General features: G+C 49.4%; 2 protein-coding genes and 1 long non-coding RNA gene across 3 annotated transcripts; 2 read left to right on the top strand and 1 right to left on the bottom strand.

Annotated features, from left to right (window-relative positions):
- Positions 1-1,191: 1,191 nt before the first annotated feature.
- LOC310700912 (olfactory receptor 2AK2-like) lies at positions 1,192-10,898 on the top strand (the record flags this gene model as incomplete). Its single annotated transcript, XM_083490864.1, has 2 exons — positions 1,192-1,937; positions 10,823-10,898. 2 exons carry the CDS (start codon positions 1,192-1,194, stop codon positions 10,896-10,898), a joined length of 822 nt encoding a protein of 273 aa, XP_083346990.1.
- LOC310702009 (galectin-1-like) lies at positions 10,890-20,025 on the top strand. Its single transcript, XM_083493616.1, has 4 exons — positions 10,890-10,956; positions 15,065-15,144; positions 17,246-17,405; positions 19,813-20,025. The coding sequence occupies exons 1-4, from the start codon at positions 10,948-10,950 to the stop codon at positions 19,957-19,959; spliced, it is 396 nt and encodes a 131-aa protein (XP_083349742.1). The 5' UTR covers positions 10,890-10,947; the 3' UTR covers positions 19,960-20,025.
- Positions 13,196-15,146, bottom strand: LOC310702209. Its single transcript, XR_014523359.1, has 2 exons — positions 15,022-15,146; positions 13,196-13,572 (listed from the first exon to the last, which is right to left on the bottom strand). It is a non-coding gene; the product is annotated as an uncharacterized lncRNA (long non-coding RNA).
- Positions 20,026-23,995: the final 3,970 nt, after the last annotated feature.

The following is a 23,995-nucleotide window of genomic DNA, read 5'->3' on the forward strand; positions in this document are numbered from 1 at the left end:
AAGTACCTTGGTTTTTGGTTCTAACAGTTCTGTTTCTAGTTTCGATTTTTCCACCTGGAAGCCTATTTTTTTGTCCAAATTAAAGGCCTCCCTGATCTGCGCATAATGTAGCCAATCTCGCACTTTATCCTTTAATTTCTCAAAACTCTGCAATCTCCAAGTGTCTCCGTCTTTTTCTAATATTTCCCAATATTTTGGCCAATTGGCCTCCATATTGAGTCTTTTCTGAGCCTTAGCTTCCATTGGTGAGAACCACCTTGGGGTCTTGCTTTCTAGTAAATCTTTATATCTTGTCCAGACACTAAACACTGCTTTCCTGACAATATGGATCTTGAAAGCTTTGTGAGCTTTAACCTTGTCGTACCACAAATATGCATGCCACCCAAATACATTATTGAACCCTTCCAAATCTAGGGTGTCAGTGTTCTCAAGAAGTAGCCAATCTTTCAACCAGCAGAAAGCTGCTGATTCATAATACAACTTTAAGTCCGGCAGGGCAAACCCCCCTCTTTCCTTAGCATCAGTTAATATTTTAAATTTTATTCTGGGCTTTTTGCCCTGCCAGACAAATCTAGAAATATCTTTCTGCCACCTCTTGAAACACTCCACCCTATCCACAATCTGTAAAGTCTGAAACAAAAACAGCATTTTTGGCAGTACATTCATCTTTATAGCAGCAATTCGACCCAACAAGGAAAGCTTCAATCTTGACCAACTTTCTAAGTCCTTTTTAATTTCTGACCAACACTTCTCATAGTTAAGAAAAGGAGGTCTTGTTGCACCAGCAGAACTAAGTGTGCAGAGCATTGGACACAATCCATTATGTTAAAAACTGCTCTCCTTTTTGTTCTTTATGTTATGTGTACAGTGGATTCAACCTTACAATTTGGCACATCACTTCTCACAAGTCTTCTCCTTGAGTCTACAGGTGAAATTTGGGCAAATGAAGGAGGGATGGTAGAGGGGAATTCAACATCATGGACCGTGTTCCTTCTGGTTGGACTTCAGCATCAAAGGTCACCTATGGTTTTCCTTGGTGTGATCCTCTTCATGTTCATAGTAGCTCTGATAGGGAACAGCCTCCTTCTTTTTCTGATCAAGACAGACTCTGGTCTGCAGACCCCAGTGTATTTTTTCCTCAGCCAACTAGCCTTCATGGACCTCTGCCAAGTTCTCTCAATTGTTCCCCAAATGGCAGTGAATTTTTTAACCCAGAGCTACAGCATTTCCCTCTATGGTTGTGTCGTGCAGATCTCTGTCATACTGCTATTGGGTGGGACAGAGTACCTCATCCTGGCAACCGTGTCATATGACAGGTATGTGGCTATCTGCAGACCACTGCAATATCCGGTTCTCATGAGGAGCAAAATCTGCATCATCATGTCAGTTGCTGACTGGTTTTGGTCTTCTGTGCAGGCCTTGATCCGTTCCCTTTATGTACTGTCTCTTCCCTACTGCAAGTCCAATGTGATCAGACACTACATGTCCGATTACCCAGCCCTTGTTCAGTTGTCCTGCTCTGACAACTTGGCATATGATATAACAGGATACGTTAGTAATTTCATGATCTTTTTCATCCCCATCTCAGTCATCCTGGCTTCCTACATAGCCATCCTACTTCAAGTTCTCAGAGCACGTTCCTCTGGAAGGAGCCACAAGGCCTTGGGGACCTGCTTGTCCCATCTGTGTGTGGTTGGGATCTTCTTCGTTATGGCCATTTTGACGTACATGACACCTGCCGCTTGCTATTCAGCACAAAGGGCCATGATAAACACTTTGTTTTGTACCATTGTGCCTGCCATGATGAACCCTTTCATATACAGTCTGAGGAACCGGGTTGTCTTAGCAGCACTGAGAAAGCTCTTTGCAAGATGCACTGTGATGGCCTGGGATTCCGATTCGGAGGATGAAACAGAGGAATCCCAGCCTGCACAAGAGTCCCCGCCTCCAGGACCGGCTGAACTGGGGCAAGGCCTAGATGCTGAAGAACCTGCACCTGTGGCAGTGCATCAGGAGCTGGCCCCAGGTGAAACCCTTCTGGCCCCAGAGAGGCTTGACGACTCAGTGGCCACAGGTGAGCCTCCTCCAGGGCCCAGTAACCCTTCGGCCTCTCCTGATCTGCAGAGGCTTAGGGCAGAGAGGCGAAGGGAACTGGTTGCCCCCAGGAGGAGTGCTCGCCTTAAGGCCAGAGGAGGCGGGGCTCCTGGGGGCCGGGACCGCCCCTGGCCTTAGAAGAGGATAAAAGCCCAGTCAGCCCGGCCCCAGGTTGCGGGAGCAACGTCGTTGTTGGCTTCGGACCTTCCTGTGTTCCTGATCCCTGCTCGGCCTCCTGTTCCTGACTATCCGGTACTCCTGTTCCCTGCTCGGCTTCCTGTTCCTGACTATCCGGTACTCCTGTTCCCTGCTCGACCTCCTGTTCCCGACCATCCGGTGTTCCTGTTCCCTGCACAGCCTCCTGTTCCAGCGTACCTGTTCCCCGCCCGGCTCTCTGCCTCGGACCTTGCCCCTCTTCGTGTGGACTCTGCTACGCCCAAGGTACCTTACCCCCGGGACCAGCACAGTTTGCTCCCGCCACACCCGCACTCCCCCTTCGTAGGGGTGCGTTCGGGAAGAGCCAGAGGCCATGGCTGAACAGGCGGCTACACTGGTGGCTTTGGCCCAGGAGAACCAGGCCTTGACTCACACCGTGCAGCAGCTCAGCGACGCGGTTGTGGCACTTCAGCAACGCTTGGAAGCCCTACCGGCTCCTGGGGCCGACGCCCCGGCTCCGGGCAAGTACCCAGTGGCTTTGCCTGAGAAATTTGATGGAGCCCCGGCCAGCTTTCCCATGTTCCTGGCCCAGGCCAAGCTGTATATTCAGGGGCGAGCCCGGAACTTTCCTGACGACCGCACCAAGGTGCACTTTTTGATTAGTTTGTTAAAGGACCAGGCGGCCAAGTGGGCGTTGCCGCTACTCAGGCAAGACTCCCCCTTGCTGGCAGACTATACGGGGTTTTGCAATCGTTTGGAGGCCGCGTTCGGCAACCCCCAGAAAGAGAGTCAAGCCAACCGGGCGATTCGGCGTTTGAAACAGGGCAAGTCCACGGTGGCCACATATACCACGGAGTTTCGGCTGTTGGCACAGGACTTGACCTGGAATGACTCGGCACTGCGGGACCAGTATCTCGAAGGGCTTTCGGACGAGGTACTGGACCAGTTGGCCACAATGGAACGCCCCACCACGCTGGACACTCTCATTCAACGGAGTCTACAAATAGACGACCGGTTGGAGGATCGTCGTCAGGCCCGGGGTCGCCGACACTCCCAGTTCACGGCACCAGCTTTTTCCGGCAGCCCCACGGTCACAACTGATTTAACGGAGGAGCCTATGCAGCTCGGGGCAGTGCGGCCACGCCTTTCCCCCGCAGAGAAGGCGCGGCGTCGGGAGGGAAATCTCTGTCTTTACTGTGGCGGAAGTGGACACTTCGCTCGGTCCTGCCCTGAGAAACGCCAGCCGCAGGGAAACCGCCAACCCCAGTAGCTGATGGCCCTAGCTACCAGGGGTCCCAAACCGTACAGAATGGGCCCGCACCAATGGACTTGCAACATCTTATGGTTTCGGTACGTTTATACCCTCCAGGGGGGCCCTGGATCCTCACCCATGCTTTGGTAGATTCAGGGGCAACCCGCTCCTATATGGACGCTGCTTTTGCCACCCATCATCAGGTGCCACTTCGGAACAAGCCAGTACCGATCCAGGTGGAAGCGATTGACGGACGACTTCTGCGTTCAGGTGCTGTTACTCAGGAGACCCAGCCCCTGGTCCTGTGTCTCCAGCAGCACCGGGAGTTGCGAACTTTGGACATTGCTTCTATGCCCCGCTTCCCCCTGGTGCTCGGGATGGACTGGCTGGAAGCCCACAACGTTCAGATTGACTGGGTCAAACGGACCGTGCACTTCCCAGACCCATGTTCCCATGCTCAATCCGGAACGCTGGCGGCCGCGCCCTCAGAGGAGGCAGCACCCACGCTCCCAGCCGTGTACCAGGACTACCAGGACGTGTTCGAGGAACGGGGGGCAGACCAGCTGCCGCCGCATCGGCCTTTTGACTGCGGCATAGACCTCCAACCCGGAGCGCCTTTACCAGTGAGTCGCTTATATTCCCTAACAGAGCCAGAGCGCGAGGCTTTGCAGGACTTCTTGCGCAAGAACCTGGAGCGTGGGTTCATTAGGCCTTCCACCTCGCCTACCGCGGCACCAGTGCTTTTCGTTAAGAAGAAATGTGGGGAACTCCGCCCTTGCCATGATTACCGAGCCCTGAACAAAATTACCGTCCCAGACCGGTACCCCTTACCCCTTATCTCGGAGCTGCTGGAGCGGGTGCAAGGGGCACAGGTGTTCACCAAGCTGGACCTCCGAGGGGCCTACAACTTGATTCGGATCCGAGCCGGGGATGAGTGGAAGACAGCGTTTGGGACCCGGTACGGGCAGTTCGAATATTTGGTTATGCCTTTCGGTTTGTGCAACGCGCCTGCTGTGTTCCAACGCTACATCAACCACGTGTTTCAGGACTTGTTAGACAAGTACGTGGTGGTGTATTTGGATGACATACTGATTTACTCCCGTGACCCGGCTCACCATGAGGGACATGTCCGGACCGTGCTGCAGCGCTTGCGTGAGCACCGTTTGTACGCAAAGCTCAGCAAGTGCGAGTTCCATCAGCGGACTGTGGACTTCCTTGGTCACCGGCTCTCTCCAGATGGGGTGCAAATGGACCCGGGGAAGGTGACAGCGGTTCGAGAATGGGCGGCACCCCGGAACCGCAAGGACCTACAGCGTTTCCTGGGGTTCGCCAATTACTACCGGACCTTCATCGCTGATTATGCTCATCGCACCACCCCGTTGACCCGGCTACTGCGCCCAAAGACGCCGTTTTCCTGGGACAAGGAGGCAGAGGAGGCATTTCAGGGGTTGAAGGCCTGTTTCCAGAGGGCACCAATCTTACAACATCCTGACCCCTCTCGACCTTTTGTGGTGGAGACCGACGCCTCCAGTACGGCTCTCGGTGCCGTCTTGTCTCAACAGATTGGGCCTGAAGCGCCACTCTTACCCTGTGCCTTCTATTCCCGCCAGCTCCTACCAGCGGAGCGTAACTATACTGTGTGGGAGCGGGAACTACTGGCCATCAAGGTAGCCTTTGAGGTCTGGCGCCACCATCTTGAGGGGGCACGACATCCGGTGGAGGTGAGAACTGACCACCGGAACCTGGAGTACCTCCAGACCACCCGCAAGCTGAACCAAAGACAGATCCGGTGGGCGTTGTTCTTTTCCCGGTTCCAGTTCCGGATCCGCTACATCCCTAGCTCTCAGAATCAGAAGGCGGATGCCCTGTCCCGGAAACCTGAAGACAACGCAGACACGGTACAGCAAGCAGAACCCACCACGATCCTACCTCCGGCTGCATTCCTGGCCACCCAGGAGGCGCAGCCACTGCAGGTTCGGGTGCGGGAACAGCAGCGGGTCGATGCTTGGGCCCAGGATCGGCTCCGGGAGCTGGCTGAAGGGTCCAGCCCACAGTATCCGGGACTGGTCCTGCATCAGGGCCTTCTGCTGCATCACGGTCGTCTGTACATCCCGCCAGGGCCACTACGGCTGGAGGTTCTCCGGATGGCCCATGATGCCCCAGCAGCGGGGCACTTTGGACGGTATCGGACCACCCATCTGGTCAGTCGAGAGTTTTGGTGGCCCCGCCTGAAGGCTGACGTGGCTCGCTACGTTGCTGGTTGTGATGTCTGCCGGCGCGCCAAGGGACCTACCGGGCGACCCCCCGGCCTACTTCAGCCATTGCCAGTTCCACCGCGTCCTTGGCACACGGTTTCATTGGACTTTATAGTGGACTTACCCTCGTCTCGTGGCTGTACCTGCCTTCTGGTTTTCTCCGACCATTTCACCAAGATGGTGCACTGCGCTCCCTGTCCATCTGTACCCACAGCCAAGGAAACTGCTCAGCTGTACCTTCAGCATGTCTTCCGCTTGCATGGCCTACCTGAGCGTGTGGTGTCCGACCGGGGCGTTCAGTTCACATCCCGGTTCTGGCGAGCATTACACCAGACCCTCGGGACAGAGGTCTGCCTCTCGTCAGCCTACCACCCACAGACCGATGGCCAGACGGAACGGGCGAACGCGGTGCTGGAGCAGTACCTCCGGTGTTACTGCAGCTACCAGCAGGATGACTGGGTCGACCACCTGGCATTGGCAGAGTTCGCCTATAACAACGCAGTGAATGCGTCCACCCAGCAGACCCCGTTCCAGGCCAGTTATGGTTATCATCCACGGCTGTTTCCAGAGGTGCTGCCGGCGTCCGCGGTCCCGGCAGTGACGGAGTGGCTTCAAGAGCTCCAGTCCCAGCAACAGCTTTTGGTGGAGCAACTGCACCAGGCCAAGGAAGCGTACAAAGCCCAGGCCGACCGCCACCGCCAGGTGGGGCCGGAACTTCGCGTCGGTGACCTGGTTTGGCTCTCCACTCGCCACCTCCACCCCTCTCGACCTTCGCGGAAGTTGGACGCCCGCTTCACCGGCCCGTTCCCTATCGTAGACCAAGTCTCTCCTGTGGCATTTCGTCTCCGGTTACCCGCAACCCTGAAGGTTCACCCGGTCTTCCACAGGTCCCTTTTGAGTCCGGTGGCCCCACCCGACGAGTTCCACCCGAACCGTCCCCGACCGCAGCCAGTGTTGGTTCGGGGAGAGCCTGAGTACGAGGTGGAACGCGTCCTGGACTCCCGATACCGCAGGGGAAAGCTGCAGTATCTCATTGACTGGAAGGGGTACGGACCGGAGGACCGTTCCTGGGAACCAGCGGCCAACGTCCACGCACCTGCCTGCCTCCGAGAGTTCCATGCGACGTACCCCGGCAAGCCGGGTCCGGACCCTCGGTTGAGGGGGGGGCCTGGGAGGGGGGATGGTGTGATGGCCTGGGATTCCGATTCGGAGGATGAAACAGAGGAATCCCAGCCTGCACAAGAGTCCCCGCCTCCAGGACCGGCTGAACTGGGGCAAGGCCTAGATGCTGAAGAACCTGCACCTGTGGCAGTGCATCAGGAGCTGGCCCCAGGTGAAACCCTTCTGGCCCCAGAGAGGCTTGACGACTCAGTGGCCACAGGTGAGCCTCCTCCAGGGCCCAGTAACCCTTCGGCCTCTCCTGATCTGCAGAGGCTTAGGGCAGAGAGGCGAAGGGAACTGGTTGCCCCCAGGAGGAGTGCTCGCCTTAAGGCCAGAGGAGGCGGGGCTCCTGGGGGCCGGGACTGCCCCTGGCCTTAGAAGAGGATAAAAGCCCAGTCAGCCCGGCCCCAGGTTGCGGGAGCAACGTCGTTGTTGGCTTCGGACCTTCCTGTGTTCCTGATCCCTGCTCGGCCTCCTGTTCCTGACTATCCGGTACTCCTGTTCCCTGCTCGGCTTCCTGTTCCTGACTATCCGGTACTCCTGTTCCCTGCTCGACCTCCTGTTCCCGACCATCCGGTGTTCCTGTTCCCTGCACAGCCTCCTGTTCCAGCGTACCTGTTCCCCGCCCGGCTCTCTGCCTCGGACCTTGCCCCTCTTCGTGTGGACTCTGCTACGCCCAAGGTACCTTACCCCCGGGACCAGCACATGCACAATGTGTCAATGATTTCAGCAGGAAACAGAATGGCAGGTACTCTCCCTTTGGAATTTATCCAGGGGATAAAATATAGTTGGAAGGAGCTTAAGTGAGAGATACCAAATTTGTCAAAGGATGCTTCAGATGGGCGTATTATTGTGGGATTCTTGCTACTCACGAGTGAACAGAGTCTGGAAACAAGAGTCTGCTTTAATTAAATTGTTTTTAGTTGTCATTGTTCATGTTGTTTTACTGTAAAACCACTTGGAAATATTTTATGGAATCAACTAAGTAAATGAATAACACAGGTTTTCAACAGTGCCCATTTGGTGTTTTTGGCATTGAAATGTGTGGCAGTATTCCCCAACCCTCCCCATTTAATTCAGATTTACCATATGTTTCACCCTTTAGGATGCACTGGCCCATAGGACGCACCTAGTTTTTTGGGGGGGAAATCAAGGGAAAATTTTTTATTTCCCCCCAGGTTTGCGCAGCCATCCCCAAGCTAGAAGAGGGAGACGGAGCGCTCCGTCTCCCTCTTCTGCCTTCAGGGACAGCTTGCCCCACTGTCCCCCAAGTTTGTGGGGCTGGCAGCGCTCCGCCTCCCCGCTATCCCCTGAGCTTGTGGGGCTGGCAGGGGGGAGAAGCAAGCTTGCTTCTCCCCCCCAGCCTCCAGATCAGGTCGGGGAATAGCGGGGTGGCGGCGCTCCGCCTCCCCGCTATCCCCTGAGCTTGTGGGGCTGGCAGGGGGGAGAAGCAAGCTTGCTTCTCCTCCCCCCAGCCTCCAGATCAGGTCGGGGAATAGTGGGGTGGCGGCGCTGTGCCTCCCCGCTGTCCCCCAGCTTTTGGGCTGCAGGCTGCTGCCCGCAAGCCTTGCGAGCCCGCGGGACATCCCGCCGGGCTTGCAAGACTTGCGGATAGCTTCCTGAAGCCTGGAGAGCGAGAGGGGTCGGTGCGCACCGACCCCTCTCACTCTCCAGGCTTCAGCGAAAGCCTGCATTCGCCCCATAGGATGCACACACATTTCCCCTTCATTTTTGGAGGGGAAAAAGTGTGTCCTATAGGGCGAAAAATACGGTATTTTCTCTGTGGAAAATCATATGTATGTGTGTGGGGGGTGTTAATGTGTGCGTAATGTTTTGAACAACTCCTTTGCAATACCTGAATGTCCTATTTCCATTATTACTGCTATATGATTTGTGATGGTAGCAAAAAATGAATCCCAACATTCATACTGTAGCTTTCTTACAGATTATAATAACATAACTTACAGGACTGCTGTAATTTTTCTTGGGATAATGTATTATAGGAAATTTTGGGATTGCCCTAAAACATTGTATCAATTCTAAGGATCATTTACCCTGTCTAATATATAACCTTCAGTGAAAGGGCTGGGCATATTCTGGGCTGCCAGCTCCACCACCTCTCGTGAGAGACTGTTCCACTGACCAACAGCTGTTACTGCCAGAACGTTTTCCTGAATGTTTAGTCAAAATCTCCTTTTTCTGCAACTGGAAGTCATTGCCTCGAGTCCTACCCTCAAGAGCAAGAGAAAACAAGCATCCTCCCTCTTCCGTGTGACAGCCCTTTACATATTTGAAGATGGCTATCATATTGCCTCTCAGTCTCCTCTTTTCCAGGCAAAACACACACAGCTCCTTCAAGCATTCAGTTTCTCTTTCCACAGTTCTCTTTCCACAGTTCTTAAGTCGGGATTTCTTCGTTCTTCCATCCTTGTGCTAGTAAGTCCCTTGCCCCCGTTGTCGCGTACATAAATATGTTATTCAATTTCCTTGGCAGGACAAAGGGATCATTTCTACACCCAAAGAAGAAGAAAAATCTCCAACAAAAGATTTTGTTTGGATACATTACACAGTAATTTTGCCCACGTTTTCACTGGTGTCTGTATGATCAATCACACTTTTATTTTCTAGGCATGCATGGGGAATTCAGAGAGAGGGTGAGATATATGGCTTAAAGTCTTACAGATTAAAACAAGGTTTATTTGTCTGAAGGTCTGATTTCAGCCTCCAAATAAAGTTGTAAGAACATAAGAATTCTCTGCTGCTAAAGTAGCTCGCTTCCTTTCGGGCTTTACTTCCTTCCTGCTGCTTCTCCACATTTGGTCACTACAGGTGTAAGTTACACCTGCAATTTGTTTGCCAAATTCCAACAAGGACTACAACAATGCACTATACATCTGAAGCAGTATCATGCCTCTTTAAACTTCCATGTCTTCCCCCAAAGAATCCTGAGAACTTTAGTTCATTAAGGATAATCAGAGATGCATGGAGACCCCGTTCCCCTCGGAGCAACGATTCGCAGATATCCCTAAAAAGAGGGATTGACTGTTAAATCACACTGAGAATTGAGGCACTGAGAGATCATTCCAGTAGCAGCTGCCCAGAGCAATCCTATATACTTATTTACCTGGGTGTAATTTACCTGGATCCAATGGGACTTAACATCTGAGTAGATGTCTGGGGTTGTTCTGTGACAGACTCAAAAACACTGACAGACTCAAAAACATTGCTCTGACATTTTGTGGGTGGTGATGCCCTGATCTTCCATCAGCATGTCCAACAGCCAGAGATGATGGGAATTGTAGTTCAACACTTTCTCTATGTCAGGGATCAGTAAACTTTTTCAGCAGGGGGCCGGTCCACTGTCCCTCAGACCTTGTGGGGGGCTGGACTATATTTTTGGGAGAGAGAAAAAGAACAGATTCCTATGCCCCACAAATAACCCAGAGATGCATTTTAAATAAAAGCACACATTCTACTCATGTAAAAACATGCTGATTCCTGGACCATCCATGGGCCAGATTTAGAAGGCGATTGGGCTGGATCCAGCCCCCGGGCCTTAGTTTGCCTACCCATGCTCTATGTCAGTGATAGCCAAACTTGGCCCTCCAGCTGTTTTGGGACTACAATTCCCATCATCCCTGACCACTGGTCCTGTTAGCTAGGGATGATGGGAGTTGTAGTCCCAAATCAGCTGGAGGGCTAAGTTTGGCCATCACTGCTCTATGTTAATGATGCTGGGACCTGACTAAAATTATGGGTTCCTCACATGGAGTCAGGAATGCAAAGGACATCGAATGGACCGAGAAAGATACAAGTCACGTCACTTAGCAATTTGGTTAATGATTGGAGAGACTCCAATTTCCATTGGCCAGTCTCTTCCTCTCTGATTGATTGGTCCTTACAGGCTTGTTCCTGATTGGCAGGAAGAAGGCCACACCTCCTCTTGGCCACTATTTAAAGCTCAGGCAGAAGAAGGATAGACTTACTTGTTTTTGTGTTTGTCAGCAGCTGAGTCATCAAACCTTCACAATGGATGCTGTAAGTTGTCCAGAGGGAGTGGGCACTGTTTGGGGTATGAGAGGAGTTTATTTTGTTCTTTAATGTTAGATAGGGTCAGCTGGTAAGCATTTTAGCTTACTGTTTAATCTTCTTAAGTATATTTGGAAGTCAGCCCGGTAGAATTGATGGAGGCTTATTTCTAAGTGGAGATGAGACTGCAGCCTTAATGAGTCGGGGAACATAGGTTGCCGGTTCTGAGTCAATAATAGGTTTCTGTAGCTCATTGTGGCATGCCCATATCTAAGGATTCTTGAAAGTTGCTCTAGCAAAACCTCCTTAAAACCGTTCTCCCCAAAAGCTCCGCTGCTGGACAGAATGCAAAAGGAACTAGCAATCCAATTGTGTCTGGGTCTACGAGGTTGCAAATCCTATTGTACTTCTGTGTACTTCTGGGTGTAAACGTGGGGTTAGAATTGCAGCCAGTGGTGGTAGTTTCCTAGTTCCTTGTCGTATGGGTCAAGGTGGATGAACTGTTCATAGCTGCAGCAGTCCCTTCTGAATGAAGGCTAGTATTACATAGTCCTTCGAGCTCAAAGAACTGCCCTGGCCCTGCCATTTAGGCCAAGTGACATTCCAGCCTCAGGCAATTGACGCTGGGCATTGAGAAAGGGTAGAAAATTCACGGGATCTAACTTCCCGTATCTCCTTACTGCTAGAAAAGGGAAAGGTTCCTTTAAATTGTTAGAGGTGGCCAGCTGTGCGTAATTTGCTTTGGGCAACAAAATGTATCTTTCACGGTCATTCCTGTTTTTGCTCGGTAGAGGATGAGACTCTTAATCTCGGGGTCATCGGTGGGTGAAAAATTCTTGCACTGCAGGGGTTGGACTAGATTACATTCATGGTCCCTTCCAACTCTACAATTATGTTTATCCATGAGTTGATTATGAACAGAAGGAGTCAAGGCTACGGCAGTTACTCATGCCTTCAGAGTAGTTTTTTGCTGATATAACGGCTGGTAATAAACAAATTTAATTATTGTGCTGTGGGCGTTACCTGGTATGCCATCAGAAATTATTTGGCGGTGCAGATAGATTGCTTAAATTGCTTAAAGCTCTCTGGACTTCATTTTCTTGTTTTCCTATTTAGATAATGCCTATTACTTAAATTCACTTCAAAAGGTAGCAAAGCAACTCTGCTGGGTTTGGGGCCTTCCGGCATATTCCACAGAGTGTGGCCCTGAATCTCTGCCCGAAGGTTTTCCCCGATGATGCCACTGGGCTTACTAGGGGTTGCACATGTTCTCTGTTGCTCTGCAAGCCATGATACCTCATGGGAGACTTCTGGGTAGGAGGATGCCAGCCATTGTCTGGTTTGGCCTTGAGGAGGGCAGAGGCCTTGTGAGCAAAACGGAAAGGCAAACGCTTAGCTATAGCTCCTCATGATAACGGACATTCCTGAAAAAAGACGTCATTGATTTTCTTAACCAAAAAAAGAACATTCATGTTGGATTGGGTCAGAGAAACTCAAACAACTCGTCTTGCTCATTTACTCATTAACTACATGAAGAGAGCCTGCAGCTGGCTTCTTGTGAAACGGAATCGAAATAGCCGAATTTTCTCCCCTGTACAAATACATTTGTTAAAGCACTAATGGTTTTCTGTGCCTTGCCCCACATTTTATTCTGAAGTAATGAACTCTTTGTGTGACTCCCTTGTCTGACGTGATCTACATCTGCAACCAACATAGTGTCCTCCAGCTGTTGGGGGCTCCCACTCCCATTCTCTCTGGCCATTGACCATTTTGCTGGGGTCTGATGGGAGCTGGAGGCCACAGGTGAGCTGTTCCGAAAATGCCGCTGTTCCAGCTGGATTCCTAGAATTGCTGGGAAACGGGGAAGGCTTGTAATTTCTTGCCCTGTGTCCCTGCTCTGCATATGGGAGCATTCACAAGGAAATCAGCAATAACAGCTGTGTAACACTTTGTCTGTGATCATGTCCAGACCATAGATGTAAATCACTCATATACTTGGTTTCCCCTAAAGAATATTGGGAACTGTGGTGTAAGATTTTAACAACTCTCGGCACCCTCTACAGTTCCCAGGAATCTTTGGGAACATAGCTGTTTTAAAGTGGTATGAGTGTTTTAAATGTATAATACAGATGTGACCTACTTCTCTGGTTGGGTCTCTGGTTCTGTAGCCTTAGGAGGCTTTGCCCTCGGGTGGGGAAAAATATTGCGCCCGGGAAAGGGAGTGGGAGTCAAACAGACACTCAAGGAATAGTTTCGGAGAAAAAGCTTTATTTCTACCATCCATGAACTGGTAGAAGGAGCAAGTGTGATAACTCACAAACAAGCACGAGTTCACAGTCATTTGCAGAGAGTATATATTCCCCTTCCAGTTCCCTCCCCTTTCTCCTACTCTTCAGGAGTCCTGCCCCATGTTGAGTTTCCTGAGCATGTACAGAAAGCTCCTGTCTTTGGGAAGGGGGGGGTGAGAAGCCAAGGGGATGGGTCGAGGAGTCTCGCGGTTCAGCATGTCCAAGGTGTTGCAACTGAATGAGATAAAAGTCAGTTCTCAGGCTTGCTTGACAGAGTCTATTCGTTAGCTTTTTGAAGCCTTCTCGTACTGATAAAAGTAACAGTTTGCCTATGCATCTTGTGAGAAAACAGAGGAAAACTTTAGCTGTGGATTTTTAGAAGAGAGAAAGGAATTTTGGACAGTTTTGAGGCCTGGTTGGGGGGGTGTGACTTCGGGCCTAGGTGTGGTCACCTGTCCTCACCTCCTTCAGTTCCTTCTCCCTTTCCCTTCCATGCTTGTAGAATTAAGTTCCCAGGTTTCTTGGGAAGGGTGTGTGTGTGTTTCCTAACACACCCCTAAAAGGAGTGTGGGCACCAGCCATAACATGGCTGTTGTGGTGGGGTTGGGATAATGCAAAATGGTGCCTGTAGAATTGTGGTGCAATACAAGATGGCGGTGGTGGTGCAGCATATCATAATGCAAAATGGCCGCCACATCTGAAAGATCAGAAGCGGAACATAGCTGTCAACATTTCCCTTTTTTAAAGGGAAATTCCCTTATTCCGAATAGGATTCCTCGCAAGAAAAGGGAAAAGTTGACAGCTATGGACCAGAACATGATATGGACATGTCCCCTCCATCAATGGAAATAATGGCCACTGCCCCCACTTGCTCACAGAAAGAAGCCTGTTACATGTCTCCTTCATTTGGAATAGGTGGATTCTGGAACCCAATGAACTGTGGGCATGTTTAAGGGTTGTGTGTTCAATAATAGAAAGGCCAAGCCCGTGGGGGGTGGGGAAAAGGAAACAATACTTCATCGATTAGGGTGCAGCTGGGCCCATTATTGGAGTTCACCGATTGGGTCTGCGTTGCTCCGGGACAGGAGGAAGGAAGTCAAAATGACACCGAGGTTGGTTCAAAGAAAGAGTTTATTCTGCTCTCCAGATAGCAGAAGGCACCTGTGTGGTGAGTCCACAGCAAGTACAAAGAAATGACAGGTTTAATGCAGTTTATATATCCTCCAGGCACCCTCTCCCTCCTCCCCTAGGAGCCCAACCACGTCGGCCTACGTACACAGGTTGACATCACATATGTTCCTGCTCTGGTACTCTCAACCGTAAAAGGACCTTCCTTCCTGTACTTCTGACCATAAAAGGATCTTCCTCTTCCTACTCTTATCTGGGGCGCAGAGGTCACCATTTCCGAGAACACACTCTGGCGTTATTCCCAGACGTGGGTCTGTGCGTCTTTGTGGTCAGCACATAAGATAAGGCACACACGCATCATCCCTGCTGTACTGGAACTTGGGAAGGTCACTCATTGCCGCCATGGACGGATAAGGGAGAGAGAGCTTTGTTCTTGTTATGGATTTACTCAACGGCTTGAGTTTATGCATTTTAGCTAAGGGAAAATAGGAATTTCGGTGCAGTTTAAAACTGCCTGCACAGTCAGTTTTTGGGTTTTGGAAACCCATTCCTTCAATTTCTGGGAACTGCAAATATTTGCAGGGAGTTTCTTCCAAGAGAAACGGGAGTGGAAAGGGTTCCCCTTTCCAGATAGGAATGACAGTGGAGAAGATGTTACCTGTGTGCATTCTAATGCTCTTTTTTTTCTGCCTTTCCTCCAGCAAGTGGTTTTTCCCCACTTGTCAATCAAGCCTGGTGAATGCATCATAGTGAAGGGGAAAGTGCCACCAGAGGCCAAGAGGTTTGTGTTGTTGAAGGTGGGCTGGTCTATTTTTGTTGGTGCAAAAAAAACACACACACACAACACATGTAGAAAGGAGAATTCCTGAATGCCAAGCTCTAAGTTTGGGGCAAGTACTCTTTGGTGAAGGAACTCCAGCAGAGATTTAAAGTCACAAAATATGCAGCAAAGCAGAGCGTGGAAATACAGGCTGTATTTAAAATATGCCCCTCCAAAATGTCCCCTTAAAAAATTTCTTTTTAAGGCTTTCTGGGAAATGATCTATAATGAACTAAAAAAGGTATTTAAGTATACCTTCCTGAAGAAACCAGAGGCCTTCCTTTTGGGCATTGTAGGCCAAGGGGTGTTAAAGAAGGATAGAACCTTTTTTATGTACGCAACAACAGCAGCAAGAATACTCATTGCACAGCACTGGAAGACACAAGATTTGCCCACGCTGGAAGAATGGCATTCGCAACTGATAGACTACATGGAACTGGCAGAAATGACTGGCAGAATCCGGGATCTGGGAGAAGAGACAGTGGAAGAGGACTGGTTTAAGGACTATCTACAAAAACATTATAAGCTATATGAATGCTAAGAGAATGCATGATAGAAAATAACATGGCATCAGTAACTTAGTTATAGGATGTATGAATCAGTGATGACTAAGATAAGGATGAAATTTGAAGTAATATGATGTTTAAGTTAAGCAGTTCAATATATGATAAAATATTGAAAAATTGGGACATAATATTTGAGAATGATAAAATAAGAATTGAAATAAGGCAATAATTTGCTGCTTATAACTATATGGCTGAGAACGCAGGAAAGGGTGATGTGAGGAAGTCCAAAGATTATGAAAATAAGATTTGAGGAGAAATTGATTTTGTTGTATTTTTTCTTCTTATTGTATGTTTATCTTTTAAAATTTTTCTTTTTTCTTTTTTTGTTGTCTTTGTTTGTGGTGTATGGTGATGGTACTTTGTATGTTTATTGGTTTGTTTTTTCCTTTGTTTAAAATTTGCAATAAATATCACTTAAAAAAAAATATTTAAAAAAAAATTCTTTCCAAAGTTTCTCTCCCCTCTGCATAAGAAAAGACCACATGTTTGGTATGTTATAAATGGCTTACTTACAAACTCTCCAAAGGTCAGATTCATGTGCTTCAGAAAAGTTGCACAGGCAGTAAAACTTAGCTTGGTTACAAAGTGGTGAAAGTGCCTAAATTATTGGTATAGGAACTCAATCATGGTTTATGAGAGCCATGCTGTTGGAGCAACCAATACATTACTGGAATGATAAGGTTAAAAATACAGTACAACCATATATTTTTAATTAGTAATTTAACCAGCCACTGATGCTGATCACTACTAAAGGATGCTTAGTTTAAATTTCCTTAAGAATTATTAGATGCTATTTTTGTGTGCTTTTATGGGCTCCTCCAGATGAACTGTCCATCCTGCTTTTCAAAGCTTACGTGGAGCTTATACAATGCCTGCTCTTTATTGAGCGTTTGTTCTGACTGTGGAGGCAAAGCATAGCTTTTTTTGGGGGGGGTCACATATCTTCCCATTAATCATTATCTGACTCCTCTGAGTACAAGCAAGTTAAACGGTCCCATGATCACCACCACCAGTCTGTTAAAGGACTTGAAAGGTGCAGTCAAATACCTTCAGCAGTGGCTTAGCGTGGGTTGGCAGTGCCCGGGGCCACATGGAGGGGGTGAGAGGGAGGTAAATGGATGTAGTACGCATGCACATTCAACTACTTAACGACATCCGCATCACATGGGAGATCTGCAGAGATGAGAAGAGTTGACTTCCTTTGTCTGCAGAGGTCACTTCCTGGTTCACATGGAGAAGTTGCGACAGAAGCACACAACTGTATTGAGGCAGCACCGGGTGGTGAAATTTGCGCCCCGGATAACTGCCCCCACGCTACACCACTGCCAAACAGGACTTTAGCCAAGTCACAAACCCAGGCTAGGTTCTTGTCAATCAGCAACAGTATCCTACTTCCAATATCACCATAACAATAGAACCGTTAGTCTTTGTCTCTGCCAGCTTCTGCTAATCCACCTTGTGAGTGTTTGTCTCATGTGGTCCTCCTCTCTTTCCAGCTTTGCCCTCAACTTGTACCACGATGATTCAGACATAATCTTCCACTTCAATCCTCGCTTTGAAACCAACACCATTGTATGCAACTCAGGGAAGAATGGGCTGTGGGGCTCGGAGCAGCGGGAGTCGGTGTTCCCTTTCAAGCAGGGAGAAGACACCAAGGTGAGCAGGAATAGCCTCAGCACTGCCATAACTTCAAGGAGAGGCAGTGGTCATTGCTGGATTGGGGGGCTCCTTGGGCACTGGGGACTTCAAAATAAGTTGGATCCTTGCTCCATCTCTCTCAGCACTGCCTTCGCTACCTGGCATTGACTCTCCTGGTATTAAGTAGTGAGCGGACATAGCAGATGACAGAGATTTCTCCAGGTAGTTCTTTATAAGTAAACTGGAACTGAACTGCACTGCAAACAGCTCAGCCGGCCTGCTTTTATAGACAACTGACTGTCAACATTGTAACAACAGCAGCCTAGGGTTTCCCGCCTAAATTAACTGACGTGGACCTGAGTGAAAACTATATACACAATACCCCCTGGTGGCCAGGGTGAGAACTTCAATACATAACACCTGGGTTTCAGGGAAAGGCTACCTGGAGATGCTGAAAAATTGAACCCAGGTCTTCTGCATGTGATATGGTTGTTCTTTCCCCTGGGCTATAGCATCCTCAGAAGGGCTGCTAACCAGATAGGAATGTAATGAAATACCGTATTTTTTGCACCATAACACTCACTTTTTTCCTCCTAGAAAGTAAGGGGAAATGTCTGTGCGTGTTATGGAGCGAATGCCTGCGGGTGGCGGGGGGGATCTGCTGCAGTCGTGAGCAGAGGATCCATGGTTCCCCTTCCTTCCCTCCTCCGTGGTTACAAAGCATGGATCCACATGGATCCTCAGGATTTTTGCATTGGGCTACTCCAAACTCACTGTCAGATCACATGTCTGTGGCCACAGCATGAACCACAAAAATCATATATCCACTATTTCATTTAGAATATTTTTTTCCTTGTTTTCCTCCTCTAAAAACTACGTGTGTGTTATGGTCTGGTGCGTGTTATAGAGCGAAAAATACGGTAATTCTCTTGTGCTGCTTCTGCCTTTTTGAGGGTGTTCTGAAGTGAAGCATGATCATTTGTGGTGAATCTCTCTCTCAATTTCGGCACACAATTTCTTATAATAATTTATTATTTATACCCCACCCATCTGGCTGGGCTTCCCCAGCTACTCTGGGCGGCTTCCAACAAAAGATTAAAAATACATCAGTCATTAAAAACTTTCCCAAACAGGGTTGCCTTCACATGCCTTCTACAAGTCAAATAGTAGTTGTTCTTTGACATCTGATGGGAGGGCGTTCCACAGGGTGGGTGCCACTACCGAGAAGGCCCTCTGCCTGGTTCCCTGTAACTTGTCTTCTCTTATTGAGGGAACTGCCAGAAGACCCTTGGAGATGGACCTCAGTGTCCGGGCAGAACGATGAGGAAGGAGACGCTCCTTCAGGTATACCAGACCAAGGCTGTTTAGGGCTTTAAAGGTCAGCACCAACACTTTGAATTGTGCTCAGAAACATATTGGGAGCCAATGTAGGTATTTCAGGACCGGTGTTATGTGGTCTCGGCGGCCGCTCCCAGTCACCAGTCTAGCTACCGCATTCTGGATTAGTTGTAGTTTCTGGGTCACCTTCAAAGGTAGCCCCACTCAGAGTGCATTGCAGTAGTCCAAGCGAGAAATAACTGGAGCATGCACCATTCTGGCGAGGCAGTCCGGTAGGCAGGTAGGTCTTAGCCTGTGTACCAGATGGAGCTGGTAAACAGCTGCCCTGGACACAGAATTGACTTGCACCTCCATGGACAGCTGTGAGTCCAGAATGACTCCCAGACTGCGTACCTGTCCTTCAGGGGCACAGCTACCCCATTCAGGACCAGGGAGTCCTCCACACCTGCCCACCTCCTGTCCCCCCAAAACAGTACTTCTGTCTTGTTAGGATTCAACCTCAATCTGCTAGCTGCCATCCATCCTCCAACTGCCTCCAGACACCCCCTGCAATGCAGGCATCTCAACACATGGTTTCCCATCCAATTTGAAACCAGACCAGACCCTGCTTAGCTTTTCCAATGTTCTAGCAATTTTATTGCTGCACCACTAGAGGGAAAGAAAGGATAGATGTGTTTTGATGTGAAAAGCATCAATTAGCTGGGTTTTTTATTAAAGTGTTAAAAAAGAGGGTTGCCTCCATGCCCTTGAAATGAATGAGCTCAATTTTTCCATGCCTATTAATTCAGGGGGCCTAACCTAAGTAGAACTGGCTTTGGCTACAACTCTGAATTTCTCTTCCCAACCTTAACTTCTACAGCCAAACGATGAGTGTCATGGTTTCAGGTTGAACTGCCCTAACAGAACTCCTCCAAACAAAATTGGTCAGGAGGTGTAATTGCAAGGGTGATAGTAGTTTGTTTATTTCCCCCACTCCCTCTCTCCATTAATCTACTCCTGTCTGGCCATAAATCACTTGGAAGTATCTAATTGCCTCTTTCCAAGGCACAACCCATGAACCTAACTCCTTGACTCTTCTTCTTCCCAGATCTCTTTGTCCTTTGATTCCAAGGAAATGACTGTGAAGATCAAAGGGGGCCAGGAAGTCAAGTTCCCTAATCGGCTTAAGGTGAATTCTGCAAAAAAATTCTCGGTGGAGGGAGACTTTGCGATCACAAGTGTCGAGTTTGACTGAAGTTCAGCCATGTCTTATTTTGTATGCCTATAGAAGGAAAAACAGAAAATAAAATGTGTTGCTTGACCTTGTCTGTTTTGCCATTTTCTTGGGGATTTCTATTGACATACAAATAGCACTCCACTCTGGGAGGCAAACAAATACCAGCCAGCGACAAATGTGAACCTGGATTAAAGTTAGATTGTTCCTGATTTGAATTCCAGGTTTTCTCCTTGGCTAAGGTGTGAATGCATGCACAATTTCGTTATGTTCAATGAGATTTATCTAGAACCCATGTTTCATTGAACTTAATTTAGTGTTTTTACCCTGCTGTTCCCAGATCAACAAAAATGAAACAGTCCCAGTTTTTGGGTTTAGAATCTTAAAAAGACAACCCAAAAGGAAAATGGATTGGGAGGAGGAAGTAAGCAAACTCAGAACAGTTTTTAGTTACAATTTCTTTTAATGTCCAGCTGGGATGGAAGCTGTTCAAGGAGAGCAGGAGCCAAAAGTTTTTGCTTTCTCTTCTCTTACCTCCCGACAGGTTATGATTTCAGGTGACTTCAGTAAATAAGCATTTAATAGAATGTATAGAAATGCAATAATTCTGCTAGTGAACTTGTGAAGCAAAAGCACTGAGCTCTTTCAAAGTGTGGCACAACCCTCTGGCTGTGTACACACACCATATGCTTAAAGGACACCCCCCCCCAAAAAAAAATGCTGGGAACTCTAGTTTTAAGGATGCTGAGCTTTGTATCTCTCTGAGGCATAAACTACAGCTCCCACGATCTTACAGTGTGTGTGAAAAGTACGAATGCCGCCTTGGCCTTATGTATTTGAGCTGCTTGGTGACAGCAATCTGGTCCCTTGGTGCCTTAAAAGAACTGAAATTGAAATACTTGTACAACTTGTATACAGTGAGATTACACGAGCAACCAGTGTAATACAATGAATGCAGTACAGTTGTACCCTTGAAGTCAAATGGAATCCATTCTGGAAGTCCATTCAACTTCCAAAATGTTCAGAAAGCAAAGTGCAGCTTCTGATTGGCTGCAGGAAACTCCTGCAGCCAATCGGAAGCCCCATTGGATGTTCGGCTTTGAAAAGAATGTTCAAAAACTGGAACACTCACTCCTGGGTTTGCGGCATTTTGGAGCTAAAACGTTTGAGAACTAAGCTGTTTGAAAACCAAGGTATGGCTGTACTTGAAAGAAATGAGTTCAGATCTTTCCTTCAGCATAATATGGTAACTGTTTTCTTACAGCTGTCTTAGTTTTAAAAAAATATATTTTGTTTCTACTATGGCAGACCAACACCTACCTGTAATTTAACATTATTATGGCCAACCAAAATGCCACAAACTGGTGAGCAAGCTTTTATTTAGCTGTTTATATAAATTTTCATATACTGCTGTATCATAAAAAAGTCAGTGGTTTACAGCAATGTAAAACCAGACAGTAAAATCATGAAAGGTTTTGAGTGCACCAGAGCTTAGGTGTTAAGCAAAGCAAGGAAGAGGAGTGATGGAGGAAAGCTGTCTTGCTCTTGACATCTGCATCGGTCAAGAATCCATTTCCCTTTTATGCCTCACGTGCAGCTGGTCACAAAGAGCACTCGCAGTTCAGAATTTGCCACTTGGCCATTGGGTTTTGCTGGGGAATTTGAGATTTCAGCAGCTCAGTCTGACTCCCCAATACACCCCGAAAAAGGGACAGATCCTCTCCCCAGAGAACGAGGCTGCAGGGAAACTGAATATCAAGTCATCCGTATTGGCGTCAAAGAAATCCACGCGACCTCCTTCATAGTCCAGGTACACCTGGATCTTCCTGGGCTTGTATCTCAAGCTCAAGAGGGTCCTCTCGGAGGATGTAAATGTCGTGAGCCGATAAGGAGACAATGGCATCCTCAGTGAGTCTGGCAGGGCCTTGCCCAGAGCCCAGATTCCCCCATTGGGATTGAAACTGACCTCTCCTTTCCTTACGACAGGCTCTCTGGCAGCTCCCACTGCCCAGATCTCCATGTTTTCTTTCAACTCTCATTGCCTTTCATTTGGATGAGACTCTCCTTTCCTCCTGACGGACGGTTCTTGTGAAGTCCGCAGGGCCTGCGGCGTCGCCTCTTCTATTTCCACCTCCCACCAGTGTCTTCCTGAAGCGAGCCTCTCTTGGCCCAGCACAAAGGGCTCCCAGTCGAATCGCGAAGGGTTGTCAGGGAGGTCCTGCGTCCTGCATCCCCATCTTACTCTCTTCAGGTCTTGGGAGAGGATGAGGTTTGAAATATACTCAGAGTCGCAAAGTGATTTCATGCTCTTTATTCAGCTCATAGTGGTGAGGAGGAATGAATGAAAGTCCCCTCAAAGTATCTGCTTTATATACATTATTTACACAATGGGCTGCACATGATTGGCTAATTCTGGAATTCTACTGTAAGCCAATCAGGTTGTGGATTCACTTAGATCTCAGTACATAACACCCCTCCCCTCTAAGTTCCAGTCCTGCCTGGGAGGTCGCATTCATAGTCCTTGAGGTACGCCAGCGGCCTACGTGTGCTTTGCGGCCTGTGGTGTTCCCTGGTCCGGGGTTCAGGTTCTGGCTCGTGTTCCAAGGATGCTGGCTGTGATGGGCCTGTTTGGTGTGGCGCAACCGGCTCGCTCAGTCGTGGTTCTGGTTCCGGTGTCCTTTCGGCCTCGCAGGTCCTCTCTGTATTTACTGATTCTGCCTCTCCTGCTGGCCCCTCCTGCTCTATGGGCCTCACTGCCCCTCTGTTCCCTTGGGACTCCTCTGACCTTTCCTCCTCCTGGTTTTCTCCCGGGAATCGTCGCCGTATCTGGTCGCAGTGGCGGCGCCAGCATTGCCCCCCATCCGTTAGCACCTCGTACGACACGGGGCCAGTGACCCTGGTGACTGTGGCGGGTACCCATGCTGGGCCTGCCCCAAAATTCTTTGCGTACACTGGGTCCTGGGCCTCGAAGGTCCGGGGGTTCCTGCCTTCCCCCACCACTACCTCATCCTGAGCTCTATCGGGGTGAAGGCGGTCCAATCTGATTGCAAGGCGCCGACCCATTAGTAGTTCAGCGGGGCTCCGGCCAGTCGTTGAGCTGGGGGTGCTGTGCTGTGCTAGGAGGAATGTGGCAAGATGGTACTCCCAATCCCCTTGCGTCATGCGGCGAAGGGTGTCCTTGGTGGTCCGCACCATGCGTTCTGCTTGGCCATTGGTGGCAGGGTGGAATGGCGCCGAACGGATGTGGCGGATGGCGTTCTGCGCTGTGAAGGTTTGGAATTCTCCTGACGTAAATGCAGTCCCGTTGTCTGAGACGAGAGTGTCAGGGAGCCCGTGGGTTGCAAACAGCCTGCGTAGTACCCGGATGGCTGCGGATGTAGAAGTGGATGGTACCAGTGCGACTTCCAGCCATTTGGTGTAGGAGTCCACCACTATGAAGAATGTTTTCCCCTGAAAGGGGCCAGCGAAGTCCACATGCAAGCGTGAGCATGGTGCTCGGGCGGACTTCCAGGACTGGACTGGGGCCCTTGGGGGATCTGGGCGGGATTCTTGGCAGGCCTGGCAGTGTTTGACCCAGGCCTCTATTTCTCCATCGATCCCCGGCCACCACACATAACTCCTGGCCAGGGCCTTCATTCTTACTACCCCTGGGTGTGTCTCGTGTAGGGCTGTGAGGACCCTTTTGCGGAGGGGCTGGGGAACAACGACCCTGCTTCCCCATAACAGGCACCCCTTGTGGGCCGACAGTTCATGTTTGTGGGTTGTGTAGCCAGCAAATTCTGGCCCAGGGCTGCTGCTGGGCCATCCCCTCCACACCCAGTCCAGGACCCGGGAGATGACCCTATCTTTCTTGGAATGGTGTGCAACTTCTTGTGCCTGAATGGGGCGGTCGGGAAGCAGCTCCAGGCTCATAACCTCTTGTGCAGGTGCTGGGTCGGGGCCTGTTTCCGGTAGTGGTAGCCTGCTGAGGGCGTCCGCATGGCCCATCGCCTTCCCCGGGCGGTGAATCAGTGCATACTGGTAGCTGGCAAGGAAAATTGACCACCTGAGGACGTGA

This window comes from Podarcis liolepis (genome assembly GCF_965112155.1).
Source record: "Podarcis liolepis genome assembly, chromosome: 2".
Taxonomy (NCBI): Eukaryota; Metazoa; Chordata; class Lepidosauria; order Squamata; family Lacertidae; genus Podarcis; species Podarcis liolepis.